Source organism: Peromyscus californicus, unplaced genomic scaffold (genome assembly GCF_007827085.1).
Source record: "Peromyscus californicus insignis strain IS unplaced genomic scaffold, ASM782708v3 Scaffold_6__1_contigs__length_162567912, whole genome shotgun sequence".
Lineage (NCBI taxonomy): Eukaryota > Metazoa > Chordata > Mammalia > Rodentia > Cricetidae > Peromyscus > Peromyscus californicus.
Window position 1 is genome coordinate 78,038,915 of NW_026294584.1, and position 26,024 is coordinate 78,064,938.

Consider the following 26,024-nt stretch of genomic DNA (forward strand, 5'->3'; position numbering starts at 1 on the left):
TCCTTGGGTGTGTTCCAAGAATGTTGGCATTTGGGTCCTTTCTATCCAATACCTCATGCCCAAGGATTGTGGAGCAAACATTATTTTTCTCTCAGTAGTCCTGACTTTGCTTAATTTGCACAGAATAGAAGAAAATAGAAGCATGACCTTAGAACATGACTTTCAGTCTTGTACTCTTATCCAAGGAAGGATGATAAAATTTCACTTTTACAAAAATCACTCTGTACCTGAATGACTTGCTGAGGAATTCCTTACAATGTAGAAGTCTTTGAGCCAGAAAGGAAAAGCAACACTGACAAAAAGCTTCTATTTTGTAAAAGGGAAAAAGATTTTTTCAAAGTAGGGTTTTTTTTTTTCCCGTTACCTTCCTTTTATAAATCTCACGAAATACAAAGAGCATGGGAAATATGGATTAAATGTTCTCTTTCTAACTTTTCATAAATTCTCCTGCTTGAAATTCTGTGTATGGTTCATAAGCATTGTTAGAAATCCAACAAGAATGTAAGAAATGTCTTTCATAAATGTAATTGAAGACATGTTATAAAAACACTCTGTGTTTGATTTGCTTTTGACTAACTGCAAAGTAAAGCAGGATTTATGCCCAGGTACCAAGAGAGACACAGGAGAAAGATTTCCAGCAAATATAGCTGATAATACTTTATTCTGAACCTCTAAATTGTTTTAACTTTATTATTATCACTGCAATTAGAAAGTTAGAGTCTCCAGGGCAAAAGGGACACTAACTTCTAGTGAACTTCTCTGGTTATAGTTGGCTAACCAGATAGGAGATTTCTGAATGTTAATTTTACTATACATATACACATGTTCTGTTTCTTTTTTTCTCTTCCCCATTGCTACTATTGTGGATAGGAAGAAAACAATATTAGAATTGTCAGTTGGCAATAGTATATAATATAGTTGTCAACACTGTGAACTGTTTATTACTGTGGTGTTTTCACTACTTTTCATGGAAATAACAGGACTTGCTCACTCTCTCAAAGCATGCCTTTTCCTCAGGAGGCCCCATGCTGCCATATTCCTAAAAAACATGTTCATTTTTTGTCTCCCTTCCTATAACTTATGCTCTCTAAATCTGTATGAGGAAATAGCCCATCTTCTCCACGTTGTCTCAGCACAGTCTCATTGGCCGATTATTGCTTTCCTGTGGCAATGCTTGTCGTAGTTAATTTCCCCCAACACTGAGAGAGTGAAAGATGTACTTTTTGCTCATAGATTTGGAAGATATTTGCCCATGATAACAGAATAGTTCTGTTTATAATAGCAGTCAAATATGGTGGGCACTGTTCACATCACAGCAGACCAGGAGCAGAGTATGTAATAGGAACCAGGGCAAGGAAAGCCTTCAAAAGCCCTCCGCTAGTGCCCTACTTTCCTCCAGTTTGGTTTCAGTTACTAAGTCCCACAGACTCTCTAAAAAATCCTGTGAACTGAGGAGCAAGCATTGAAGACATGAACCCAAAGAGCACACTTCAGATTCAAACCATGTCTTCTGCTCTTGGCCCTCAAAGGCTCGTGGGATTCCCATGATGCAAAAATACATGTATTCTAGCTTTAACACTTGACAAAGCTTTACAATTTCCAACACTGTTTAAAAGTTCAAGTGCAAAATGATTACTGAGCTTGAAAGCAAACTATTAACAGGGCAACTGACCCTATATAATGAAAAAGATGAGTTGCATGCTTTCAAAATACACAATTGCATAAGGTAAACATTCCCATTACAAAGGGGAGTTTTGGAAGCACAGAAAGGAGAGATGGTGACAAAGAAAATCAAGCAGGAAACATTTTAAAGTCCTGTTAGTTCATGGCTAGTAGCCAAGACATATGGTGCCATTCATTTTGTGAGCTCCTGTGGGACATGGTGTCTCTATTTGACTGTCTACACTAGGTACCTAAAGATTTTCAAAAAGTATTCATATCCCTGACATCTTCACCCTCCTGTAGTCTCCATTTCAACATGAACTTCACCTTTACCACTTCATAGGTCTCCTGGGGACTCTCTGTGTTGCTAATGTTTTCCTGCCTGGCCCACGGTCAGGGCAAATCTCTCTCACCCGCCAGTCCCACAGCCACTCAGACCTGACCAAGTAAACACAGAGACTTATATTGGTTACAAACTGTATGGCCATGGCAGGCTTCTTGCTAACTGTTCTTATAGCTTAAATTAATCCATTTCTATTAATCTATACCTTGCCACGTGGCTTGTGGCTTACCGGTACTTTACATCTTCCTTGTCCTGACGGTGGCTGGCAGTGTCTCCCCCACCCAGCTTCCTGTTCTCTCAATTCTCCTCTCTCTTAGTCCCGCCTATACTTCCTGCCTGGCCACTGACCAATCAGTGATTTATTCATTGACCAATCAGCAACACATTTGACATACAGACCATCCCACAGCATCTCTGTTGAGAACCCAACCCTGCTAGAGATAGTACAGCCTCATAGTCTTTTCTTAAAAAAAAAAAAAAATCTTGTTGGAAGACTTCATAAAATCCCAACTTTAGCATTGTGTATATATGCAAAACTTGCACCATGTGGATTATTCTAGTTTCTACTACCAGCTTGGACAGTGGACCTTTGAACCACCACAGTTGTGGTCTTTAAGTGCTGGCAGGCTAGATATATGACATGACTTTCCTAAGTGGCTATGTCCAAAGATAGAGCACCATAGCTCGCTCTCTCTCTCTCTCTCTCTCTCTCTCTCTCTCTCTCTCTCTCTCTCTCTCTCTCTCTCTCTCTCCTCTCCTCTCCTCTCTCTCTCTCTCTCTCTCTCTCTCTCTCTCTCTCTCTCTCTCTCTCTCTCTCTCTCTCTCTGAAAACATCTTTCAAATGAATCTATACCCTTTCAGCTCCCTGAAGCCTGGTGTCTTTAATTTCTGAAATGGTGTTTTCTTTACCTTCCTATTGCAAAAGGCTTGGACACTATGTAATGAAACTCCTCTTTTTAATGACTACTACGTCCACAGGTTTAAAAAAGCTCATTTTCTGGCTAAACTTCATGTTTTGTTTTGCTTTTTGTTTGTTTTTTATGTCTTGTTGTTTTGTTTTTTCTTCTCAATTTGCATTGTGAAGTTGGCTAAAGGCAGCCATAGATATTTAATTATACCACAGCCTGAATGTTATGCTGTCTTGACTACTTTTGGACTCACTCTCTCAACATTTGAGGACATAGGCAAAATATCAACAAATTCTTTGCCAGGATGTATCACAAACCTCTAGTTCCATTTTTCAGTAAAAACTTCATTCCCTTCTGAAACCTCCCAAGCCTACTTTTCTCCTTCTCCATTACTCTCAGCATTCTAGCCTTTCAAATTAATATACGAATATCCCATTAGTACTTTTTGTATCACTCTAGGTCTTCTTTAACCTGCATATACAAATTTTCCGAATGCCTTCTGCAAACCAGTTCCAAAGGGTAAGATACACATAAACAGACTGAGTTAAGGCAATGAACCAACTCTCTGCTTCCAACTTTCTCCATTACTATGTGCTGTTTCCAGTACTGCCAGTTGAACACAAGAAACAATGAAGATTGGGCAAGAGCTCTACCACTGAGAAACACAGCCAACTCCTGTTATTAGCACATCATAGAAATAACAACATATGACAGAACCAAATTAATGGCAGAAGGACTTATTTGGGCTAGTAATTTCTGAGGTTTTAATTCAACGTGCCAAGGAGGGTATGAGCTGCATGGGTGCAGATCAGGCTGTTCATGTCATGGTAGACAAGGAAGCAGAATGTGTGCCGAAACCAGAAGCTTGGGCAAGCCCTCAAAGACCCACCTTCAATGACTATTTATACCACTAGGGTCTAACTCATTCTACAGCCGTGGTTCTCTACCTTCCTATGGCTGTGACCCTGTAATACAGTTCCTTGTGTTGTGGTGACCCCCCAAACCCTAAATTATTTTCATTGTTACCTCAGAGTTGTAATTTTGATACTTTTATGATTTATAATGTAAATATATTTGGAGATAGAAATTTGTCAGAGGGGTCCTGACCCACAGGTTGAGAACCATTGATTTACCGTCTCCCAAAATAATGCCAGTAGCTGAAGAAAAAGGTGCTTAAAACATGAGTCCAATGTAGGCATTTTGGATTCAAAACATTTAAATTTTCAATCAAGGTGTAGGGAAAATAAGGTCTTATATTAATTTTACATGGATTTCTATTAACTCCATGAAATTTATAAAAAATCATACACAATTGTAACCTACCTGGAAATACCATGGAGAACACAGAGACATGAATCTAATAACAGGCTTGAATCAGTTTTTTTTTTTCACAAACTCTAAGTTTAAAGACCGTATACAGAACCCCTCATAACTTCTGCTTTCTTAGTACTCTTTTTTATCTCACCTCTTTACATTTTTGTACATTATTTTTCTATAAAAACATTTTCATGTAGGAACATGCACTATGTTACACTCATATAATACATATGTTACACTCATATAATGTCAAATACCTAGCTAGTGTTTATTGTTATGGTTACAACACAGAGTGACTCAGTATATTATCAGATAAATTTATTTACACTAGAAACTGATTTTAGAAATCAAGTTAATCATCTTTAAAAAAAATTCAACTTTAATTTTAGTGTAGTAGTTCTCAGGGCTGGAGAGATAGACCAATGGTTAAGAGTATTTGCTACTCTAGCTAGGACCCAGGTTCAGTTTGCAGAAACTACATTTTTGCCTCACAACCACCTGTAACTCCAGCTTTGTAGCTGGTCCTGCCTGGCCCAAGGTCAGGACAAATCTCTCTCACCCACCAGTCCTGCAGCCACTCAGACCCAACCAAGTAAACACACAGAGACTTATATTTCTTATAAACTATATGGCCATGGCAGGCTTCTTGCTAACTATTCTTATATCTTGAATCAACCCATATCTGTTAGTCTATAAGTTGCCACGTGGCTTGTGGCTTACTGGTACCTTATATTTCGCTTTTCATGGCGACGGCTGGCAGCGTCTCTCTGCCTCAGCCTTCCACTTCCCAGAATTCTCCTCTCTCCTTGTCCTGCCTATACTTCCTGCCTGGCTACTGGCCAATCAGTGTTTCATTTATTAACTAATCAGAGCAACACATTTAACATACAGAACATCCCAAAGCACAACTTTAGGGGATCTAATGCCCTATTCTGACCTCAAGGCACTGCATGACATACATGCAGGAAAAACACTCATATACATAATAAATAAACCTAAAAAATGAAGGAGTCTGGGCATGGTGTCACATGCCTTTGATCCCAGCATTTAGGAGGCAGAGGCAGATAGGTCTCTGTGAGATCGAGGGAAGACTGGTCTACAGAGTGAGCTTCTGGTGACCCAGGACTATATAATGAGACTTTGTGTCTAAAGAATAACAATAAAAAATAAAAGAAAATCAATTCTCTCTTATATTTACTTTTTCTTCACTTTAATAAATTTGTTAATATATTACATGATTAAATCTCTCTTACCTAGCACTATTAATTCAGTAATTATTCAAAGATCATCTTTCATGGTGAGGTACTATATAAACTAGCAACAGAGAAATTCTTTGTAAAATATGATTTTATTTGTAATTATTCATTTGTTTATTTTCATCTTTTGTGTGTGTGTGTGTGTGTGTGTGTGTGTGTGTGTGTATCAGAGTATGCTGTATTAGAATGTACATGTGAATGTGAGCATCCATGCATGCACATGGAGATCAAAGGAGAGTGTTAGATGCCTGCTTCTTAACTCAAGGTACTTTGCTCTCTTGAGATAAGGTTTCTCCTAATATCTGTAAAGAGGATGGCAAGATCAAGCAACCTTCCCAGCTTTGTCCACCAGAGTACTGGGATTTCAAGTGCCTGGGGCAACAATCAGATTCTTAGGTGGGTGCTGGGGACTTGAATGCAGGTCCTCATGCTTATAGAACAAGACTCTTACCCACTGAGCTATTTCCCAGTAAAAGAATATACCATTTTTTTAAGTATTAAAAACACAGATAAATATGAAGACAAGGAAGGAATCATACTTTATTTCGTCTGTTTTCGTATTAATGCATGCATACATTTATAACTATATTTGATATAGTCATATGTCAATACAGTTTTCTTTTTCATTTTAAGAATTTGTTTATAGTCACAATTAAATATAGATACTTCCCACTTCACAATGAGATTACATTCATAGATTGAAATTTTGTAACTGAAAAAGGTGCATTCAATGCACCTACCCCTTTAACTGGAGATCTCTAGCCCATGAAAGGATCAACATTCCAAGTCTGAAGTCTGGTTTTCACTTACTGAATAATGCTTTTCTACAGTGGCAAAGCAAAAACACCACAGCACAGATTGGTGTAAGTCAAAGGCTGTGTTTTTAGTTTTTATATATGTTTGCATAAGGTGAATATATATACTTATGATGATGTTGCATTGACTATCGCTTGCTGATGCACCAACAAATAATTTAGAACTGTATTACCCACTCCCATGAGTTCTTTATGTCTGAAAATCATCCAGTGAAAGCTAAAGCCTTTTTCTCTCCATAAAATTTCTTACTACTTATAAGACCACCCAACTTTTAGAGGCATGTCCTTAGTAATAAGATAAAATATAAAGCTCATTACAATTGTCTCTGACATTCTCTAATCTGTCATTAACTTGACTCTAAAATACTTCTCAGAAAAGCACCTGGTAGCTTCTACAAGGTTAACAAACCAATATTTGTTGATTTTCATGAAAATTCATTCCACTCAACAAGTAACTTCTGCAACATTTTCCTATAGAGATACATTGCATAGGCCCATTTCAAATCATACTTTCTATGATAATTTATGCATTACTCCCTTGTTCAGTGTGTGGCCCCATGAAACAAAATTTTATGCTATACTGCTCCATGAAACTTGTTCAGCTTCAGTGAAAGGTCTCAGGAATGGATATCAAGACTTATTTATATTTTCTTAGAACCTAAGTTTTGGTAATAAATATTAACTTTATTAACTTTTATAATAACATTTATTATATAATAACATATAATATTATAAAAAACATTTATAATAAATGATCCAATTGTATAATTTAATTTATTACATTTTTTTTGCATTTAAATTACAGTTTACTTAATATTCCTTGGGCATTTGTTTTATGAAAATGATGAATGTTGTATCATTTTGTATTCTATTGTGCCATGAAGACCACAACCAAAGCAATTTGGGAAGTAAAGGGTTAATTTGGCATACATATATATGTATATATATACATATATATATATGTATATATATATATGTGTGTGTGTGTGTGTGTGTGTGTGTGTGTGTGTGTGTGTGCGCAAGGACTCAAGTTGAACAGGAGCCTAAAGCTGAGAGCATGGAGGAACACTGTTTACTGGCTTCCTCACTTCGGCACACTCAGGTTGCTGTCTTATACAACCCATGACCACCTGCCCAGGGGGGCACTGCTCACCATGGGTTGAGCCTCCAACGCCAAACATTAATCAAGAAAATGCCCCCAAAGACAGACTTGCCTACAGGCCAATTTGATAGAGGCATTTTCTCAACTGAGGCTCCCTCCTCTTAGATTGCTTTAGTTTGTGTCAAACTAACATAAAACGTAACCAGCACACGTGCGTTCCATCACAAGACACTGAAGATTCTCTTACCATAGGTCACCTACCAAGTACTTAATAAGATGGATAATGATAGTTTATCATGTTTCCATGGTTACTTTATACCAAGTGCTTCCAACTCCCAGGTAGAGTGAGCTGAGTGATTGCATGTACAAGAAGAGAAAGCACACACAAGCCTTCCTGGTCTCTAAGAGAACACTATAAATCCCAAGAAAGCAACTTTTCCAGGGTAATGTGAAGACATTGCTCTAAGACAGTAATTTTCTTTGGTCACTACATGAGGAGGATAAGCAGCTCACTGCTTAAGACAATTAGCATTGGCAGTGCTGAAATGGTTGATAGGCTTAATACCACTGTTTCTTCCCTAAATTGTTTTGCAGTAACAATAGCCCTCAGAACAGATACCTCTGAATGCACACTGAATCTGGGTGCTACATTTGAACACTAAAGATTAGGTGGTAAGGGTTGGAGAACAGAGGAAATAAAAGAATAGAAGGACAATGGTATTTTAATTGTATTTATTTGTTTGTGTCAGGATTAAGTGAATTCCTTCTTTCTAACTTATGGCTACCAGATTTTCTTCTGTATTCAACACCTTGACCTTACACTAATGTAATACAATTTGCATTTAAAATAGTATATGAAGAATAAATGTAATTGTGCCTAAAGTTAACTGCTGTGTCTTTGACAAGGGGTGATTAAAAAGTTCTTCTCTCTTCCCAGCATCGAGCTCCTTTTAATTCACTTGCCACAGGTAAGTCAAAGAGCTGCTGCTTCAAACCTTCCAGTGAATTCTAGTCTAACTGTTGGGTAAATTTACACACATCACTCACTTTGGCCCACCTGTCCTCCCAATACGTTGAGTTCTTTTGGGGTCTGACTTTCCTCTTTTCCCCCTGTGTGCACAGAAGCCCACTTTGTGGTTTCTACTGCTTCTGCCTATGATCCTATTCTCCTAGTCACCTTTAGTACTTCATCTCTTAGAGTTGTATGGCCTAAATATGATTATAAATACACCTCTAATACTCTGTCCTTGTTTCATATCTCTCCTTTCCATTTTGACATCACCATCTATTATGAACCAACCACACGTGATTTATTTATACTAGTTGAATATAAACTCAAAAAGAAACTGTAGTGTACATTTTCTGATTTATTCCTGTATTTGGAAGAGTAGGTGGCCACAGAAAGGTACTTAGTAAATGTCCTATGAACAAAGGAACACCAATGTCTACTGTACAGAAGAGCAATGTCACTTTACAAGAGAGCAACAGTTGTATTAGTTTTAATCCCTATATAAGATTAAAGAAAGATTCCCATGGAACCATAAATGCAAAAATTAACTTTTCTGCAAAAGCAAATTGACTTCAGGATATTTAAATTAATAATAATAACGTGTCTGTTCCATAAAACCAAACTCCCATTAGTAAATGCTCCTCACAGAACTTCTCACCCTTCACATGGCACGTAGACAGTGATGTCTGAATACTCAGAGGACACTGCTTCAATGCATCCCATTATGACAAATATCTTGTCACTTTTACATATGTATCTCCTGGTCTTGGTGAAGGGAGTGGCTCTCTTTCTCATTATATGGTATACATCACCCACAACTCTCCCTATTCTTATGATAAATGTTTAAAATATTTGTTTAAAATTTAGAACAGAGCATGATTTCTTATGAAAATGGTATAATGATACTTTTATGAGCTTTATAAGTTTATTATGGAAAAATGATTTCCCCACATAATGTGAGATACAAATGTAGAAGCATTATATAGTGGTTTCTGATCTGATTTTGACCCAAGAAAGACATATTAACTGTGATCTAGAACAACATGTAGAACTTGCCAATGTCTCCATTTGCTCATGATGAACATATAGGCTGTATATTTAACAGTGGAATTTGCTGAGAGTAGAGCTGAAAAACTGTATATGAAAAATCATATCAGTATCTTCAACAAGCATGGTGAGGAAGCTGTGCTGTTTTTTACACAGCATTTCCTGGGAAGTATGGGCTCAGAAATTTACCTAATGTTTTGAATTAAGGTGAGTCTAAACAGAGAGTAGTCGTTTGCTAGATGAACAACGTGGGGAACAGGGCTCTCCTGACTGAAAGCACATGAAGAAGGACACAGGTTGGGGAGAGAATGGCGAAACAATAGAGTACAACAACAGCAACCACAGGATTTGTTGGTAACTGTGGAGAAAAGATGGGGGCATATGGTTTTAGATCAAAGATATTGCCTGATAGAGAGAACCCTTGTTTATATTCCCACAGATGTTGAGATAACACCCAGCTTGATTTACAAAATGATTGAGAATTATACCTCTTGTGTTGGCTCCTTAAAAAAAATCATATGTTAATTTGAACCTTAATTTAAGTTTAAATTTAACTTATTTGCAACCCTGAGATAAGACACTTACAGAGAGAAGAGGTTCATTAGGATTTAAAGGTTGTAAGTTCTAGTCCGAGAGCAGGAGTCCTTTGACTTTGAGTTTCTGGTGTGAGTACCTGGATGACAGGGGGAGAATCTGTGACAGAGCAGACTGCTTACATCACAATCCAGGGAGGGACAGAGAAGGAAAGGAAAGAGTGGGGGGGTGGGTGGGAGGGAGACTGAATGAGGGAGGAGAAAACGTGAGGAAAACACTAGTGTAATCCCTTCAAGGACATGTCCCAGCAATCTCAATACCTCCCACTCCACCTCCTAAAATATTGACCTGGCCAGCAATGCAGTTTGGAACTAGGCATTTAATGCACAGACTTTTGGGGGACAGTCATCTAACATAGAGCAGATTTGTAACAAAACACCAGACCTCTTAGTTTCTTTAATCCTTTTATAAAAAATGTATATAATGAGAGAGGGGAAGGCATACTACTGATCAGTTAGGTGTCTCCTTGCCAACCTCACAGATCTTGTTCTAGAAGGAATGCTTGTTTTTCCCACCCTTTAAATCCTGGCACCTTGAACCTAATGTGCTAGTGTTAGTAAGAAGAATTCTGGGGAAGAAATTAAGATTGGATGAAGTCATGGGGCTACAGTAAACATGAATGGGATTCATGGCCCATAAGTATCCGGAGATAGTGGCTCTGCCCCTGCAAGATAAAGACATGTTGAAAAGATCCTTTTGAGTCTGTATGAATCCATAAAGCTATAAAATAATTTTAATCAAAGATTTTGTGCAATGCAATACTGTAACACTAATTAATAAAAACAAATCCGGGAGCTAGATATTGGGGTGAACACTGAAAGATCAGAGAGACAGTATGAGCCACAGCTAACCCCACCTTGCTAATTGGTAATTCCTCAGCTGATCTTGTTTCCTAAAACTGGAAGCCTCTGAGTCCTCACCCAAATGGATCTCAGCTGAACTGCTGCTAAAAGCCTAGAAAGACTTTAGTGTCTGGTCTTCACACCTTAAATACCTTCCTGCTTCCTACCATCACTTCCTGGGATTAAAGGCGTGTGTCTTTCCCAAGCAAGATATGAGATCTCAAGTCCTGGGATTAAAGGTGTGTGCCACCATGCCTGGCTTCTATGTCTATCTAGTGACTGTTTGTTCTCTGACCCCAGATAAGTTTATTAGGGTGCACAATATATCAACCACACAGCACTTAATTGAAATATCAGCAAAACATTAAGGTGGTTTTAGATTCATTTGAGAAGCTACATCCCTGTGAAAAATGTAAAACATTAAGTACACTTACCCCAGACCCAAAGGCATTCCCAGTGATCCCACTGTGTGCTCTCAGTAAAAAACCAGAAGGAAATCTTACCATATCAGCCTCTCCCTGAACACTGTATTAGTCTTTTCATTGGATTTTATTCATTTATTTGCTACAAGAGTCGGATACAACAAACTTCTTCTAAGCCCAGCAGTGGTAAAATTTATTTATTTGCTCAAAGCACTGTGGATTTGCCATAACTACACTGGGTTACACTGGAGTGTTGAGGGTTTGGTTCCTGTTTATGGGTTGAGTTCTAGTTCACCCTGTATGTCTCCTAGTTTTCCTTGGGCTCTCCAGGATGTAATTTTAGTGTCTACAACACCAAAGATCAAAATGTGTGAAAAACGGCAGCTGTTGTAAGAGCCCTCATCCCAAGCCAGCTTCAGTGTAAAGCTCAATATATCCAGAGCAGGAAACTATACTCTGCCCACAGGAAGAGGGAGATAGTTAATGCTTGGTGTCTGGAATTCAACTCACCATCCCAGTTATATACTCTTGGTCTTACAAGCTTTAGCAGTTCTTATGTGGTGATCATTGGCTACAACAAGTAGTCTTGGATAAACATTGTTCAAAGGGGGATGTTTTGATATTCTAAATGGGAACACACAAAACATCCTGCTAGGGATTCTGTCCTCAGTAATTGTTCATACCGAGAACTTGGCTAGATGTTTGCACTCATTCTCTCTCTAGTTCACAGCATAAATAGGAAACAAATTCTTAGAGATAAACAAACTGAGGCTCAGGAAGCATAAGTTTTCCACAGTTAACACCACAAGTAAACAGCTAGTCTGAGTTTCCCATTGTCTTATTTTAAACTTGGTATTTGCAGGCACCTCACTAAATAATATTTGGTCTTATACCATTTAATTTGAAAATAGCAATTTGTATCCCTACCTTATGAAGATGTTAAGTGAAATAAGATTAAAGAACATGATGAACATAAATTAGATACCAGTATCTGAGACTTAATATTGTGTACCCCTAGGAGACGGAAAAGAAGGACAGCTCCTTGATGTTGGACTGTTAGGTATCCACATGCATCTCTGCTTGCCTCTCTGAAAGGCATTTGCCTTGATTGCCTCCCTCCATCAGACTTGGCCCATCATCTTAGAGCATCCTTTCTTACTTCTGGTCACAGCTCTTGTCCTTAACTTTGTCACATGATACAGACCATTTGTGTTCTGCCCATCGCTGTCATTTATTGGGTCTACTTCAGATGACTAGCCCAGTTCTGGCTTCAGAGTTAGATTTTCACTAGTTCACTTCTAACCTGTGCTCTAGAACAAGGTCGTAGCAAAACTTGCCTCAACCAATGCCTCAGAAATACAGAAATTCTTTATAAGAATTATACATTTAATGTCATGGGTCAGAATGAAGAAATACCTAGAATTGTATCTCACAGGACGCCTTCATGCACATTGCTTTCATCACTCATTCACTCTATTTGCAAAAAAGTTAATTTAATACATTTTTATGTACAACATTGTAGCGCACAGTCCAAGGATATATAGGCGAAAGCGAGACACAATTCCGAGGTAGAGTCAACCATTAAGAAACATACTCAAGAGGGAAAAAGAATGGAACACCTTGGTTGTAACTTTAGTATTTTCTTTCCCTTATGTAAAGCCACTTAGCCCTTCAACTGTGGCTTGTTTTCCCATATCTGTGCTCATCGTCTTGTTGCTGTTCCATCCAGATTACACTAAAATGTTGACAATAAACTCCTACCTGGAAAGTCAGGTGCCCTTCAGTTCTCAAGCTGATGGAGACAGGGATGACAATGACTGACCCTATGTACATCCCTCTCAGCCTTCTGTGGAGGCAAATTTTGGGTGACCATCTTTCTGTGATAAATATATTGCTCTAACTGTCAGGCTCTCAGTTTGACTCACTGTCATTCCCTCCATATCTGCATTCTGTCAGGGGAAGCTCTGTGTTTGGAAGCCCAACTACCGTCTCCCTCCTATGTGTGGTGGAATTGTGTTCCTACTCTTAACTAATTCCTAAGCATAGGGAGACTGAGTGAAGCTGTTCTGTGAAATCGTGAAATAGTTTTCGACACCTTACATATTGGCCACTTATAGAAAGGCTTTGTGGGCTGGAGAGATGGCTCAGCCGTTAAAGGCTAGGCTCACAACCAAAAATATAAGAAAGGCTTTGTGGAGACTACGCAGAAAGTAGGCCTGATATCCCCACTTGGTATGTGAGGCAAGAAAGGCTAGAAGTTGAAATAACCCAGAAAATTGAGAGCAGCATCCATCTTCTCATGGTCGTGCAATCCCCCCTTCAAGTTCACTCTACCTGGACAGCTCTGCTCTCATTACCCACTACCACAGCCCAAGCACTGCTGCTAACATTTGTGCATTGACAGGCCACATAGCCTTTGTTCACACCCAATGATTTCCTTCTGTGACCTCAAGAAAACCATACTGCTTTAGAAAACTGAGATTTCCTGGGAGTCCAGGTACCACACTGTCCCTTTCTTTGGGCTCTATTTCCTGATTCCAGAGTTTGCACTGCTTACTTCTCAGAGCCCCAGACAGAGTTGATTCTCTAAGTGTTCCACTCATCTGCCTTCTTCTAACTGCCCAACAGTTGTCAAATGTTTCTGCTTCATTCCAATATGTAACTTTTAGTTTTGCCTTTTCTCATAGTCACATTTATAAGGCTTTACATGTGTATGCCAGAAGATAGTAACTTTGGATCAATCCAAAGCCCAAATCATATCAAACATATGCCATCTGATCCATCTTTCTGCTTTGGACCCAGTGAATGAGGCATCTTCAATACATGTCTGTACCTACATTGGCTGTAGCACTAGGTTATACACATAAAATTATGGGAAAAGGACCAGTATGTCTGTCTTAGACTAGTATTATACTGTTGTGAAGAGACACCATTTATAAAAGGCAACTCTTATAAAGGAAAGCAATTAACTGGGGTTGACTTATAGGTTGAGAGGTTTAGTCCATTATCAGCATGGTGGATAACAGACAGGCAGACATGGTGCTGGAAATGTAGCTGAGAGTTCTCCATCTGGATCTGCAAGCAACAGGAAGAGAGACAGTGGGCATGGCTTGAACACTTGAAACCCCAAAGCCCACCTTCAGTGACACATTCCTCCAACAAGCCCACACCTACTCCAACAAGGATGCATCTCCTAATAGTGCCACTCCCTGGTGACTAAGCATTTTAATCTATAAGCCTATGGGGTGGAGTCATTCTTATTTGAACCAGCACAGTGTCAAAGAAATGTTTCAAATGTGTATTTGAATGATAATATAATATCTTATTCCTTGAATTCTTATAAATTAAAGAAGATAGAAAGAAATCATTGATCATTGATATATTATGCAGATTTTACTTAAAAACATATTATTATACTACTAATTTACATTTTGGATAAAGATAATTACATTAACTAATACAAAATGTGCATATTTGGTCAGTTGATCATCCAATAAATTAGAGTAATATTGTGATAACAGAAGGCTAAAATATACTGTGCATACAATGCCTTAGTATAAGACAGAACAGAATTACTTTAAACTGGTCATTCGAGTGATCTAAAAAAAGTGACAACTGATTCCTTGAATGAGCTAATTTGCCTGAATCATTTTATTTTAGCCTGCTAGCACGGACAAAAAAGATAAATCAAAGTAGATAATAATAAATCCTCACAATGCTTAGATGATTGCATTTTGGGAAACTTCTATTCTTGAAAGTCCCTGTACAATGAGCACTTTCTCTGTGGTCTGAGAAGTCTGATTTAGTGCTCCTACCACCTCAGGGAATACTTTATTTCAATTGAAAGTGACCTGGAATTTAGAGGTAAACACCTCATATGTAGGATAGCCAGCCTTGCTATACCTTGAGCTTTCTTTGTCATTTATGACTCCACAGGCTCTAAATTAGGATGCCATGTATACAAATATTACTTTCTTTAGATATAAGATAAAAATTACTACACTATCAGTGAACATGAAAAAATGAAAAAGGGCAACAGTATTTATTTCTCTTTTGTTTTAAAACTGAAATGATAGCTTTGTCCAACTGTAGTCAAAACTGTGAATAGAGAACCTGTCACCCTCATATTTAGCATGCCATTTAGACATGGTAATGAAAGAATAATATTGTGACTGCATTAGCTTCATTTTAATAGGAATATTTAAATCCAAATTTAATTTGACAGCACAATAAAGGAGTAGTTAAAATTGTGAATTTTCTATGCCCTTAAACTTGCTCCTCAAAATGTGTCTCAGTGACTCATGTAGCTAATATCCTAACTGATTATAATCACATTACAAGTGGGAAACCATAATGCACAAGTATCGAACTTAAAAATGTAATGGTTAAGCAGGCAGCATTTACTAGAGTAATGCTCATTAGAGATGACAGAATATTAATTAATGGCAAAAGGCAAGATTTGGCTTGGGGGTCTTACCTTTCACCTTCAGGATAATGTTACAAGCATAATAGGATTGGATTACTTTACCCTGTAACCACAGTATGCATGTTTTTAACATGGGGTTATTTTAATATTCATTTGTTAACTTTGGGATAATGAAAAATTCTTGTAGTCACTGAAGGCAGTTTATTAGGAGTAATGCTAATACAGTCAGAGTAGCATGAAAGGGGTAAATTATAACATGGATGTAGCTAATTACATATTTTTAGATTCTAGCAACAGAAAAATCATGTTTTAAATTTGAATGTCATTATTTGTTAGCAGAGCCAACCACCAGGGTTCACTGTATCACTAATTATTCAGGGATGTTTTAAAAAACAGTGTTTTTAAATAGTATTATAACTGCAAAAATCATTATTATACTGACCATTACTAATGCATCTCCATACTTTGGTAAACAGAAGAATCTTAAAAACTAACACTGATACTGAAATATTGAAGCAAAATTGACTTGTATTTATTCTGAAAAGCTTCAGAGGCTCCAAGAACTCTCAGAACTATACAACTTGAGTTTTGGATGCCCAGTGTCTGATCTTTAAACACTGATAAGCAGGTGGTATTGAAATGGATGTATATATATATATATATAGGTCCTAAAACCTCTTATGAAGTGATTTCTGTCCCTCACAAATTCCTACATGGTAACTTTAACTCTCAGTAACAGGATGTGTTCTTGAGACAAGGGTCTATAAAATACAATTAAAATTAAATATGTGCATGTAAATGAAGCTAGCCCCTAATTTTATGTGTTTGCTGTTCTTATTAAAAGGAGGTGAAATGCCAAGGAAGGGAACCATAGAAAGCTCCCCATCAAGGGCATGAGAAGGCAGCTTTCTGCAGTCCAAAGCAGGGGACACATTGTCCTTGGGAACCCAACCTCCAGGACAGGACCCATTGTATTTCTGCATTTGAGTGGCCCAGCCTGTGGCTCTCCCATTGAGAAGTTCTAGTGAATTAGCACAGAATTTCACGACATTTCAAAAGTCTCGAGATAATTATGTCTATTCAATGAATTGGGATTTACTGCCAGATAAGGTTTACTCCCAACTCCTCTTTATTTTGGAGCAAAGGACACATAATTTCTTTTTAATTTTCATTAATTAATTAATTCATTAATGTGATTTCTAAAAGCTTTCTAGAAAACAACCATTGTACTTAAGGCAATAAATCTCTTTTACACTATTGTTAGAAATAAAAATTACATAAATTTCATATACCTTTCTATATGTTAACATTTTTGTACAATGGTCCTGTTATAATTGATGAGAAATAGTAATAGTATATTATTCAAAATTTTAGGTGAACAAAAAACTTCTTTGTTATTTCTAGTTAAATCCATGAGTATAACAATAAAGTATGAACAGCTATTTTAAACATAGAACTACCGCTTAAATTAGGGAGGTGAAATCTACCTGTGAAGTATAACAAATGGTAACAGTTCTGAAGTGGGAGATCAAGGACATATGAAAATCCAATGTCTAGAAAATAATTAGAATAATGGCATAAGGTGAAAAGATTGGTTGTATTAGATATCTGAAAGTCAAGAAAGTCTTTTAATAACACATTAGTAAAGTCAAGACAAATTTAGTAAAGTCAGATGATTGAATCACAATTGTGTTTGCTGTGTTTTAGCTTGCCATGTTCACTACCCTGTGCTTTCTTCAAGGATTTCTCCTGATAGTCAGCATGTTTGCACCAAAGTCAGGCTAAAAATGCTCTGAAGTAATGAAATGGACTTCATGGATCTGAAGACCCTTCATAAACTCCATTCCCAGAGATGAATCAGTATTTGTTCTGCCTCCCAGCTTTATGAATCAGACTCACTCAGAATTTGATTTAGAGTTAACTCAATACAAACAACTATATTCCAAGGGCATTTGTTAAAGAGTCAATTTTTAAATATTACAGTTGCTTGAGGCTGTTATACAAGATGGGAAAAATGAGAGGCTGGCCATATTTTTTTGTTTTATATATGTTATAAGGAGTGTGTGTGCGCGCGCGTGCGTGTGTGTGTGTGTGTGTGTGTGTGTGTGTGTGTGTGGTTTGGTGTGTACTGCAGTGCATGTGTAGAGGTAACAGGATAACCTTTGGGTCAATCCTCTTCTACCTTGTTTGAGGCAGGGTGCCTTTGTTGCTTTCTTCTGTGTGCTCAAGGTTAGCTAGCCTGGGAGCTTCAAGAGATTTTTTTGCCACTGCCTCTCATCTCCCCCTGGGAGCATTGGGATTACAGGAATGCTACCATGTCTAGCTTTATGTAGGTTTTCAAGGCACAAATTGGAGCCTCACACTTGTGCAGCAGTTGCTTACTCCGTCCTGAGCCATCTTCCCAGCTCCATACCGTACAATTTAAATGGGAACTTTGGGGAAGGAAATGTCTCATAAGGATCTGATATATTCCTTGGAATCTAGAGTCCACACAATTGTGCAGACTTTGTACATATGGGAGGCTATTTATATTTCCAGGAAAAAAATGGCCTGTTCTTCAATGCTGAAGGTTCACCATAAGATAGGAAGTAAGGGTAAGAGTATAATCTATCAGAACGTTGAAGTTATGCCTCAATACCTATAGAAAATCACTTTGCAGAGGCTGAAAGACAGACTGATTGAACATTCAAGGAAATCAGCATTCAGTCACAAGCCAATGGCAAAGATAAAGAAGAAGAACCTTCAGCAGATATGCATGACATGAACACAATGTTCAGAATTAGTGCTCAAGTGACCTTTAAGGTGCATTTAAAAATGTGTCTTATAAAATATTTTAAGCAAATAATTTTAAGTAAACACTTAATTGTCAATAACAACAAAATGAAAAAAAAAAACAGAATATATGACACTGTCTCATACATCGATTTATCAAGAGCATATAATCAGAGGAAACAAACAAAAGAATGAAGAAAAATGAATAGATCTTCAAAAGCCAGTGAAACATACCATTCATACAAATAAGTATGAGAATCGTGCACTGTGTCAGAGAGAATATTTGAAGACATGATGTCCAAAACTTTCAAAAATTTGACAAAAGCAAATTAAAATACCAACCAAGAAGTTTAATAAGTTTCAGCAGGTTACATTGAAAGAGATCTGCACCCCAATACCTAATAGTTCAACATGGAAGATAAAGTGTCTTTGAACACAGAATGATCAAAGCAACTCTGGGATATATCTTGGAAAAGATAGCTGACGCCTCACTGAAACAGAGCAAGCAGGAGTCTGCAGAGGTGTTCACAGTGCCAGGAGGAAAAAGAAAAAGGCAAGAATCCAAAAGGCCTTTCAAAAATTGAAATGCAATTGAGACTCTCTCAGATTACCACAAAAGCTTAGTGAGTTTATGACTAGCCAACTTCCTTGATAGAAATATTGAAGGAAGTCCTTCGTACTGGGATAAAGCAGGGAGCAGTGAAGTGAATGCTCACAAATAGATACAGCATCAAGATAAATAACTGCCCAGGGAAAGTGTAAGAAATGCTATAAATATGTTTGTATGTATAACTTTATTATTCTGATTTCAAATATAGCCACACACAATATTGGTAATATAGCTATATTGATGCATATTTGTGGATCATGAGACAATATTGCTAAGATGAAGTATTCCTTAAATTGATCTATAAATTTGTCACAATCACATCTATCCCAGCCAGTATCCATGAACTGAAAAGGGAACTCTGTGTTTCATGTGGGAATGAAAGGCCCTCAAAAAAGTAAAATACTAGCTGGGCGGTGGTGGCGCACGCCTTTAATCCCAGCACTCGGGAGGCAGAGCCAGGCGGATCTCTGTGAGTTCGAGGCCAGCCTGGGCTACCAAGTGAGTTCCAGGAAAGGCGCAAAGCTACACAGAGAAACCCTGTCTTGAAAAACCAAAAAAAAAAAAAAAAAAAAAAAAGTAAAATACTGTAAAAGAAGAGTGAAATTGGAGAACCCATACTTCCTTGTGTCAAAAACTTATTATACATCTGCTGTAATAAAGATGGTTTGATACTGGCATACAATCAGACCCATTAATAAATGAAATGGAATTGAGAGTTCAAAGTCATTTCTTACAGTTATGATAGTTGACCTTTAATGAGTGTCAACACATTGCAATGGTAAAAGAACACATTAAACCAATTGTGGTGGGGTGACTGGACATGCAGAAGAACATGTGGGCACTGGGAATCTAACCCAGGTCTTCTGAGACCTATCTCACATACTTTTATTTCTGAGTGGATCAATGACTTAAAAGTAATAAGCAAAACTAAAGTATTCTTAGGAAAACATGGAAATAAGCATTGGTATAGCTTTAGGCAACAGCTATATCAATAAACAGCTAAAGGAAAATCAACCAAAAGCAAAAATCAAGAATTTGTAGTTGGAAGTGATGTCAGAAAGATGATAAAGTACCTATTTTCTGCCCTTATTTACTTACAGCACCACAGAATTTCAAAACTACTAACAGATCTGAGGAATTTTGGAAGCCAACATTGAGATTCCAGTAGCTTCCTGATGCAAATTACTCCAAAAGGAGGCAGAATCTTTTAGATTTCCCTTCAACATTTCTTATGCAAGAAACCAAGGCTTAGTGCCAAGAGAGACTTCTTCAACGCTATCCTTCCTGTGGTGGAGCAGAGCAAAAAAGTAGTGGATATTTGGCTTCTGCAGCTGCCTAAGACACTAACAGGGGGCTGGAGAGATGGCTAAACAGTTAAAAGCACTGACTGCTTTCCCAGAGGGCCTGGGTTAGATTCCCAGCACCCACATGGCAGCTCACAACTGTCTGTAACTCCGGTTCCCTGGGATGAGATGTTCTCTTAGCTATTCATGCAGACAAAACACCTATACACGTAAAATTAAAGAAAATGAGAAACTAAGAGTTCCACTTATTTATCATGGCATGCAGGGCACTAGGGGGTAAGCAGAACTACGTGACCAACAGACAGCGATATCTGTCAGCCTGATTGACACTTTAAAGCTCTGTCTAGGGCCAAGCAGATGGGAACTCTTAAATCTAGTCTGGTTTAACCACCTCTTCCTTGTTTTAACAATTGAACAAAGTAGTAAAAGTTGATGTATCTGTAGAAAAGTTCTGAGATAGCCCAAATGTGTCTAACCATCCCCTGAAAGAGAAGGGATTTCTCTTCTGAGAGTAAATACTGGTGGGAACAACTACTTCATCAGATGAAAAGACAACAAAGGAAAACGGTATGAGACAAATAAGAAAAGGAAGCATGACACTTCAACAGGGTACAATAACATTTTAGCAAATAAGCTGAAATAACCAGAGATATATAAAATATCTGAGTGGAATATTCAAAATAATGATTTTTAAGGAAACCGGGGAATCAGAATGCAAGCAGACAAATTAACAAAATCAGAAAAATAAACAAGGTGTGGACAAAATTAGATTTCAACAAAAAGTGGAAATCAAAAGAGTTGAAGAAAATTGTTCAGCTGGGGATAATGAAGTGCACCTGACACGGGAAGCTGACTCGTCTGTAATAATGACTCAGCACTACCAGCTAACCTCACAAATGGTTGTGCAAACGAGACAGTCAGAAGTGGAAAAGAGGTAAAGGAAGACAGTGAGATTTGTGGGGCATCATCAATGGAAACAATGTATGCCTTGCAGAGTCTCAGAAGGAGACTCAGAAAGGAGCAGGTCCTTTAAGAAAATGATGACCAAACTTTGCCCAGATCTTGAGAATGATAGGGACTCCACATTAAGGAAGTTTAAAGCTCTTCCCAAAACCGGTGCAAAGAGGATCCACTGTGAGGCTTTGGCTTTGTAACCACACACTCCAAGGTCAAGAACAAGTTGTTTCGAAAGTTACAAGACAACGAAACTTGCTACAAATTGTTAAGAGGAGCCTTTGAGACTGGAAGATCTCTCAGCAGAAACTTTGCTGCTCAGGACAGAGTGAGTAACTGTAGGAAAACTATGGAAACTGAAAAAGTGTTGAGTGACAGTACTGCAGCCAGCTGACCTTCAGAAATGCATATTAAACACTCTCAGATCAGCAGAAGCTGAGGGAAGGGCCAGGCCAAGCACAGTGCCCAGCTCCTGCCTAGATCCCAAGGATCACACTGTACTCTCCCCATGCTCCCCCACCACACAAAAAAAACCTCTCAAAAATGTTCCAAGAGAATGAATTAATACTAGACATGACTTATGAGAAAGAGTAAAGGAAATACCTCAGGTTGAAGCCACAGCATATTAAGTATTAAGTTGTAACTGTGAAAGTATAAAAGTCACATGTAAAGCTTAGTATATTGTCAAGATAAAGAAGAGAACAATAATTCCAAGCAAACAGGAACAAACAAAAGAAAATATGATGACTTTTATACCAAGTAAAACAAACTTTAATTAAGAAAACCACAAGAAAAGTCATCAAATGCTAACTGTATGTTTCGTATGAAATGACTGCAGCTACCTTAAATTGTAAGACCTTAACTACCTGAGAGAAACCCAAGCCAGCTCTCTACACTGTCTCTCAGCATAGTGTCCACACGAAGACCACTGCAGTGCAAAATGGAGTTTAGGCAATAGACCCTGATGGCCTCCTAGCCAGGGATGTGCCTGAAGTCTTCAAAATTATCTTGAGATAAAGTATAAAGCACAATCTCAAATAAACAATCTAATTATATATGTAAAGAAAATAAACTAACTAAAAGTTAACTGAATAAGTTTAGGGCAGAAATAAATGAAATAGATACCTGAAACATGGTGGAAGAGATTGGTAAAATGAAAGTTTGGGATAATAAACAAAATTTACAAACTTTAGTCAAATTAAAGAAAAAGAGGATTATCAGAAATGAAAAGTGAGACACTACAAAAATGAGAAAAATTAGTTCATATGAGACTGCTTTGAAAATAATCTGTGTCAGCAATTTTATTAATCTGCAACATGAGGACAGATTCTTAGATACAACCTGCCAAGACTAAATTATAACAAAGTAGAAATTTGGAGCAGAATGATCAGCCTAGAGATTTAACCATTGATGTAATTTGTCAGTTCTTGCCGGGCAGGGGTCTTTTCTAGATCATCTTTCATACACATTCATAGCTATTGAGAGATTAGGAGATAAATTAAAATTCTAATGATTCACTTAGATGTTACTCTCTTGCACTTCCTTCTCTTTATGTGTTTTCACTTCCTTTCCACCACCCTTGGCACCATGTGAACAACAATCAGCGATGCTGTCATTCATTCACTAACAGTTTCTGCAGCTCATAGTCATAGCTCCTCAGTCCTCCAAAGCCTATCCTCAATAGGAAACGCTGTGCTTGGAGCTCATTGTTCTAAAATCTGGGTTTAAAGTGCCTGTTTTCAAGGACCCTGAAGAGAATTATACTTCCCGATTCCTGCCATCTGACTTGCATGTTCAAGTACAGTTCTGAATAAATTTGAACATTAGGGTGGCTGTGGGACTTACTAGTCTGTGTGACTCTGTGACCTTGACTAGAGCTCTGTTCCAGAGTCTCATTGACTGTGCAGATGGAGGTGAAAGACTTTTTCACTAGGTCGAGCTGTTTAATGTCCTAGTTCTTTCATTAATGAGACATAAGTAAACCTATACTAATGGATACAGCACCATCCTAGGGCTGTGGATGTAGTTGTGAGCAAAGCAGCTGTAGGAACAGACTCATCCCCACCAGTTATTACCTCTTACAATAATGAGATAGGAGGGCACTGGGGCGAGAGAATACTCTCTGTTAATATCACCAAGACCCTTGTGCCTACAGTGGCCTGAGCAAGAAAACAATTGTGAGCAGGGAGTGCTTTAAAGCTTTGTGAGTGCAGAACCAGTCAGTACTTGTAGTCCTGAGTGATAATAAGTGGAATAAGTTTGAACAAGTAGATGAAATGATTTATGAAGACAATATGGAGTCCTTGATAAAGAATCCAGTACAGAAAGAAGAGTGGGAGCAGGTAGACTAGGTAGGAAGCTGTCACAGAGCTGAGTGTTACTGTTGGAAATCGAAGGACAGACCAAAATCAGAACATTTGGAGAAGGATCCAGTAGAATTCTCTGTGGCATTATGGAGGTGAGTTGAAGGGAGCATGGCAGTGGCAGGGGAAAGAGACTCCAGAGAATGTTGAAATAAATTTTGGCAAGAAGGAATGCCTTGATGATACTTAGAAGATGTGAATAAGAAGTCAGGTCTCATCCTGAATTCCTGTGCTCATTTGGCCCTTGAGCTATGTGAAGGGGAGAACACTTTATCACACCTGTTTTCTTCTGTACATTGAGCTTTGTTTAAGATTCAGGCAAGCTGTTGGTGCCTGCCCTTAATCCCCTGTTGATAAATTACCATTGCCATGTTTGTAGGTAATTAGCCTTCACCTTTGCACAGAGTGCTGCTGGTAGGCCTAAAGTGCCAGAGAGGTAGCTCCCTCTTGGGAAGACCTCAAGCAATTACTCACTGAAGTTGCACAAACACCCAGCTCCCTAAACCATCAGGTGAAAACACTGGCATCTAGCATCCCTGATGGGTTTGAATTAATTGTCTGAATGAATTAGTAATACTCATGATAGCAATGATTCCCCGATCCAGCATGTTTTGATTTTCCTTTTTTTTTTTTTTTAATTCTCCAGTCTTAAATGATATTTCCTATTATGGGCTCCCAAATAAGCCTTAATCAGGGTCTATTTATAAGGATACCCAAACAATCACAGTTCATAACTATGTAAAAATTTCACCAAGTAATTGATATTTTTTTTTCTCTTTTTAAAAATTAATTTTAGGTTGGTACATAATAATACGTTCTGTATGGATTTTTATATGTTGGGATCATTACACTTTGTTGTTATTTGTTAAATATTTTCTGAAGCAAGAACCTACGATTTTTACACTGTCAATGTGAACTGACATTTGTCATAGTTCAAAGATTCCACACAGAGTGTTTGCAGTTGGAGGCTGTTAGAAGAGGAAATTGCTTTATCAATATAAATTAAAAGAAAACAAGAGCAAAGATTTATTTACTGACAAATCCTAAAGAGTTAGAAGAATCCATAAAATAATTTGGATCAAGCAGAGAACAGTTGTATTAAAAAGTTCCTTCTAGCTGGCATAGGAGTTAGTTTTGCTGAGAAACTTGGGTTAGAGATATTATCAGCCGGAGCTGGGAAGGAAAAGGAGCTTTCAAATAAGTGAGAGCCTCAATTAAGAAAATCTCAGCAAACTATCAGGTGACACAATACTAAGGGCACTCTTACAGAGTCACTAATGAAGCCCAAGAAGTAATCCAAATTGTTGATAGTCCCCTGTGGTGATATTGTGTTCCCCAAAATATTGTGCACCCTAATAAACTTATCTGGGGTCAGAGAACAGAACAGCCATTAGATATAGAGGCCAGAAAATGGTGGCACACATGCCTTTAGTCCTATCACTTGGGAGGCAGAGACCCAACTGATCTCTGTGAGTTTAAAGCCACACTGGAAACAGCCAGGCATGGTGACTCATGCCTTTAATCCCAGGAAGTGAGCCTTTAATCTCAGGAAGTGATGGCAGAAAGCAGAAAGGTATTTAAGTCATGAGGACAAGGAACTAGAGCTGATTAAGCTTTTAGGCTTTTGAGCTGAGATCCATTTGGATGAGGATACAGAGGCTTCAAGTCTCAGGAAACAGGATCAGCTTGAGGAATTGGTGAGGTGAGGGGGCTGTGGCTTGTCCTGTTTCTCTGATCATTCAGCATTCACCCCAATACCTGACTCTGGGTTTGTTTTCATTCATAAGAACTTTTAAGATTCATGCTACAGTCCCCAAACTGATGAATTAAAGTAACTAGGTTTGAGCCCTGTCTGTCTTCCTTCCTCTTAAGAGATAGTCATGTTTTCAATTGTAGATGTAACTCCACACTTAAAACAGATACTTTTGAAAAATAATGTCTTGGAAACTTTATGCTGCTGTGTTAAAATATCAAAATGATTGAATTAGCCAAAATATTTACTTCGTAGAGATCTGGAGGCTGTATGCACAAGATCCAAGTGAAAGTAAATTCATTGTGGTGTGAGGTCTCTTCTCTTGGTTTGCAACTGATGAGCATTTAACCTACATTCTCATGTGGTAGAAAGAGTGAGTGATTCCAGTCTCTTTCTCTTTTTATAAAACAAACAAATGATTAAACCTAATCCTGAGGAGGCTCCACCCTCCTGAGCTCAGCTCAGCTCTCAAAGGTCTCACATCTATGTAGTACACTGAGGTTAGCACTTCAACATATGAATCTA

General features: G+C 37.9%; 1 protein-coding gene across 7 annotated transcripts in view; it reads left to right on the forward strand.

Annotated features, from left to right (window-relative positions):
- Ccser1 (coiled-coil serine rich protein 1) overlaps positions 1–26,024 on the forward strand; it is a 1,140,231-nt gene that overhangs the window by 621,965 nt on the left and 492,242 nt on the right. The window contains exon 10 of one of the 7 annotated variants that reach the window (XM_052722117.1): positions 8,341–8,430. The exons of the other annotated variants lie outside the window; for them this stretch is intronic. Coding sequence (XP_052578077.1) covers positions 8,341–8,415 — 75 coding nt within the window. The 3' untranslated portion in view covers positions 8,416–8,430. Of the gene's footprint in view, positions 1–8,340; positions 8,431–26,024 lie in introns of those variants that run through there. 7 annotated transcript variants of the gene reach the window in all.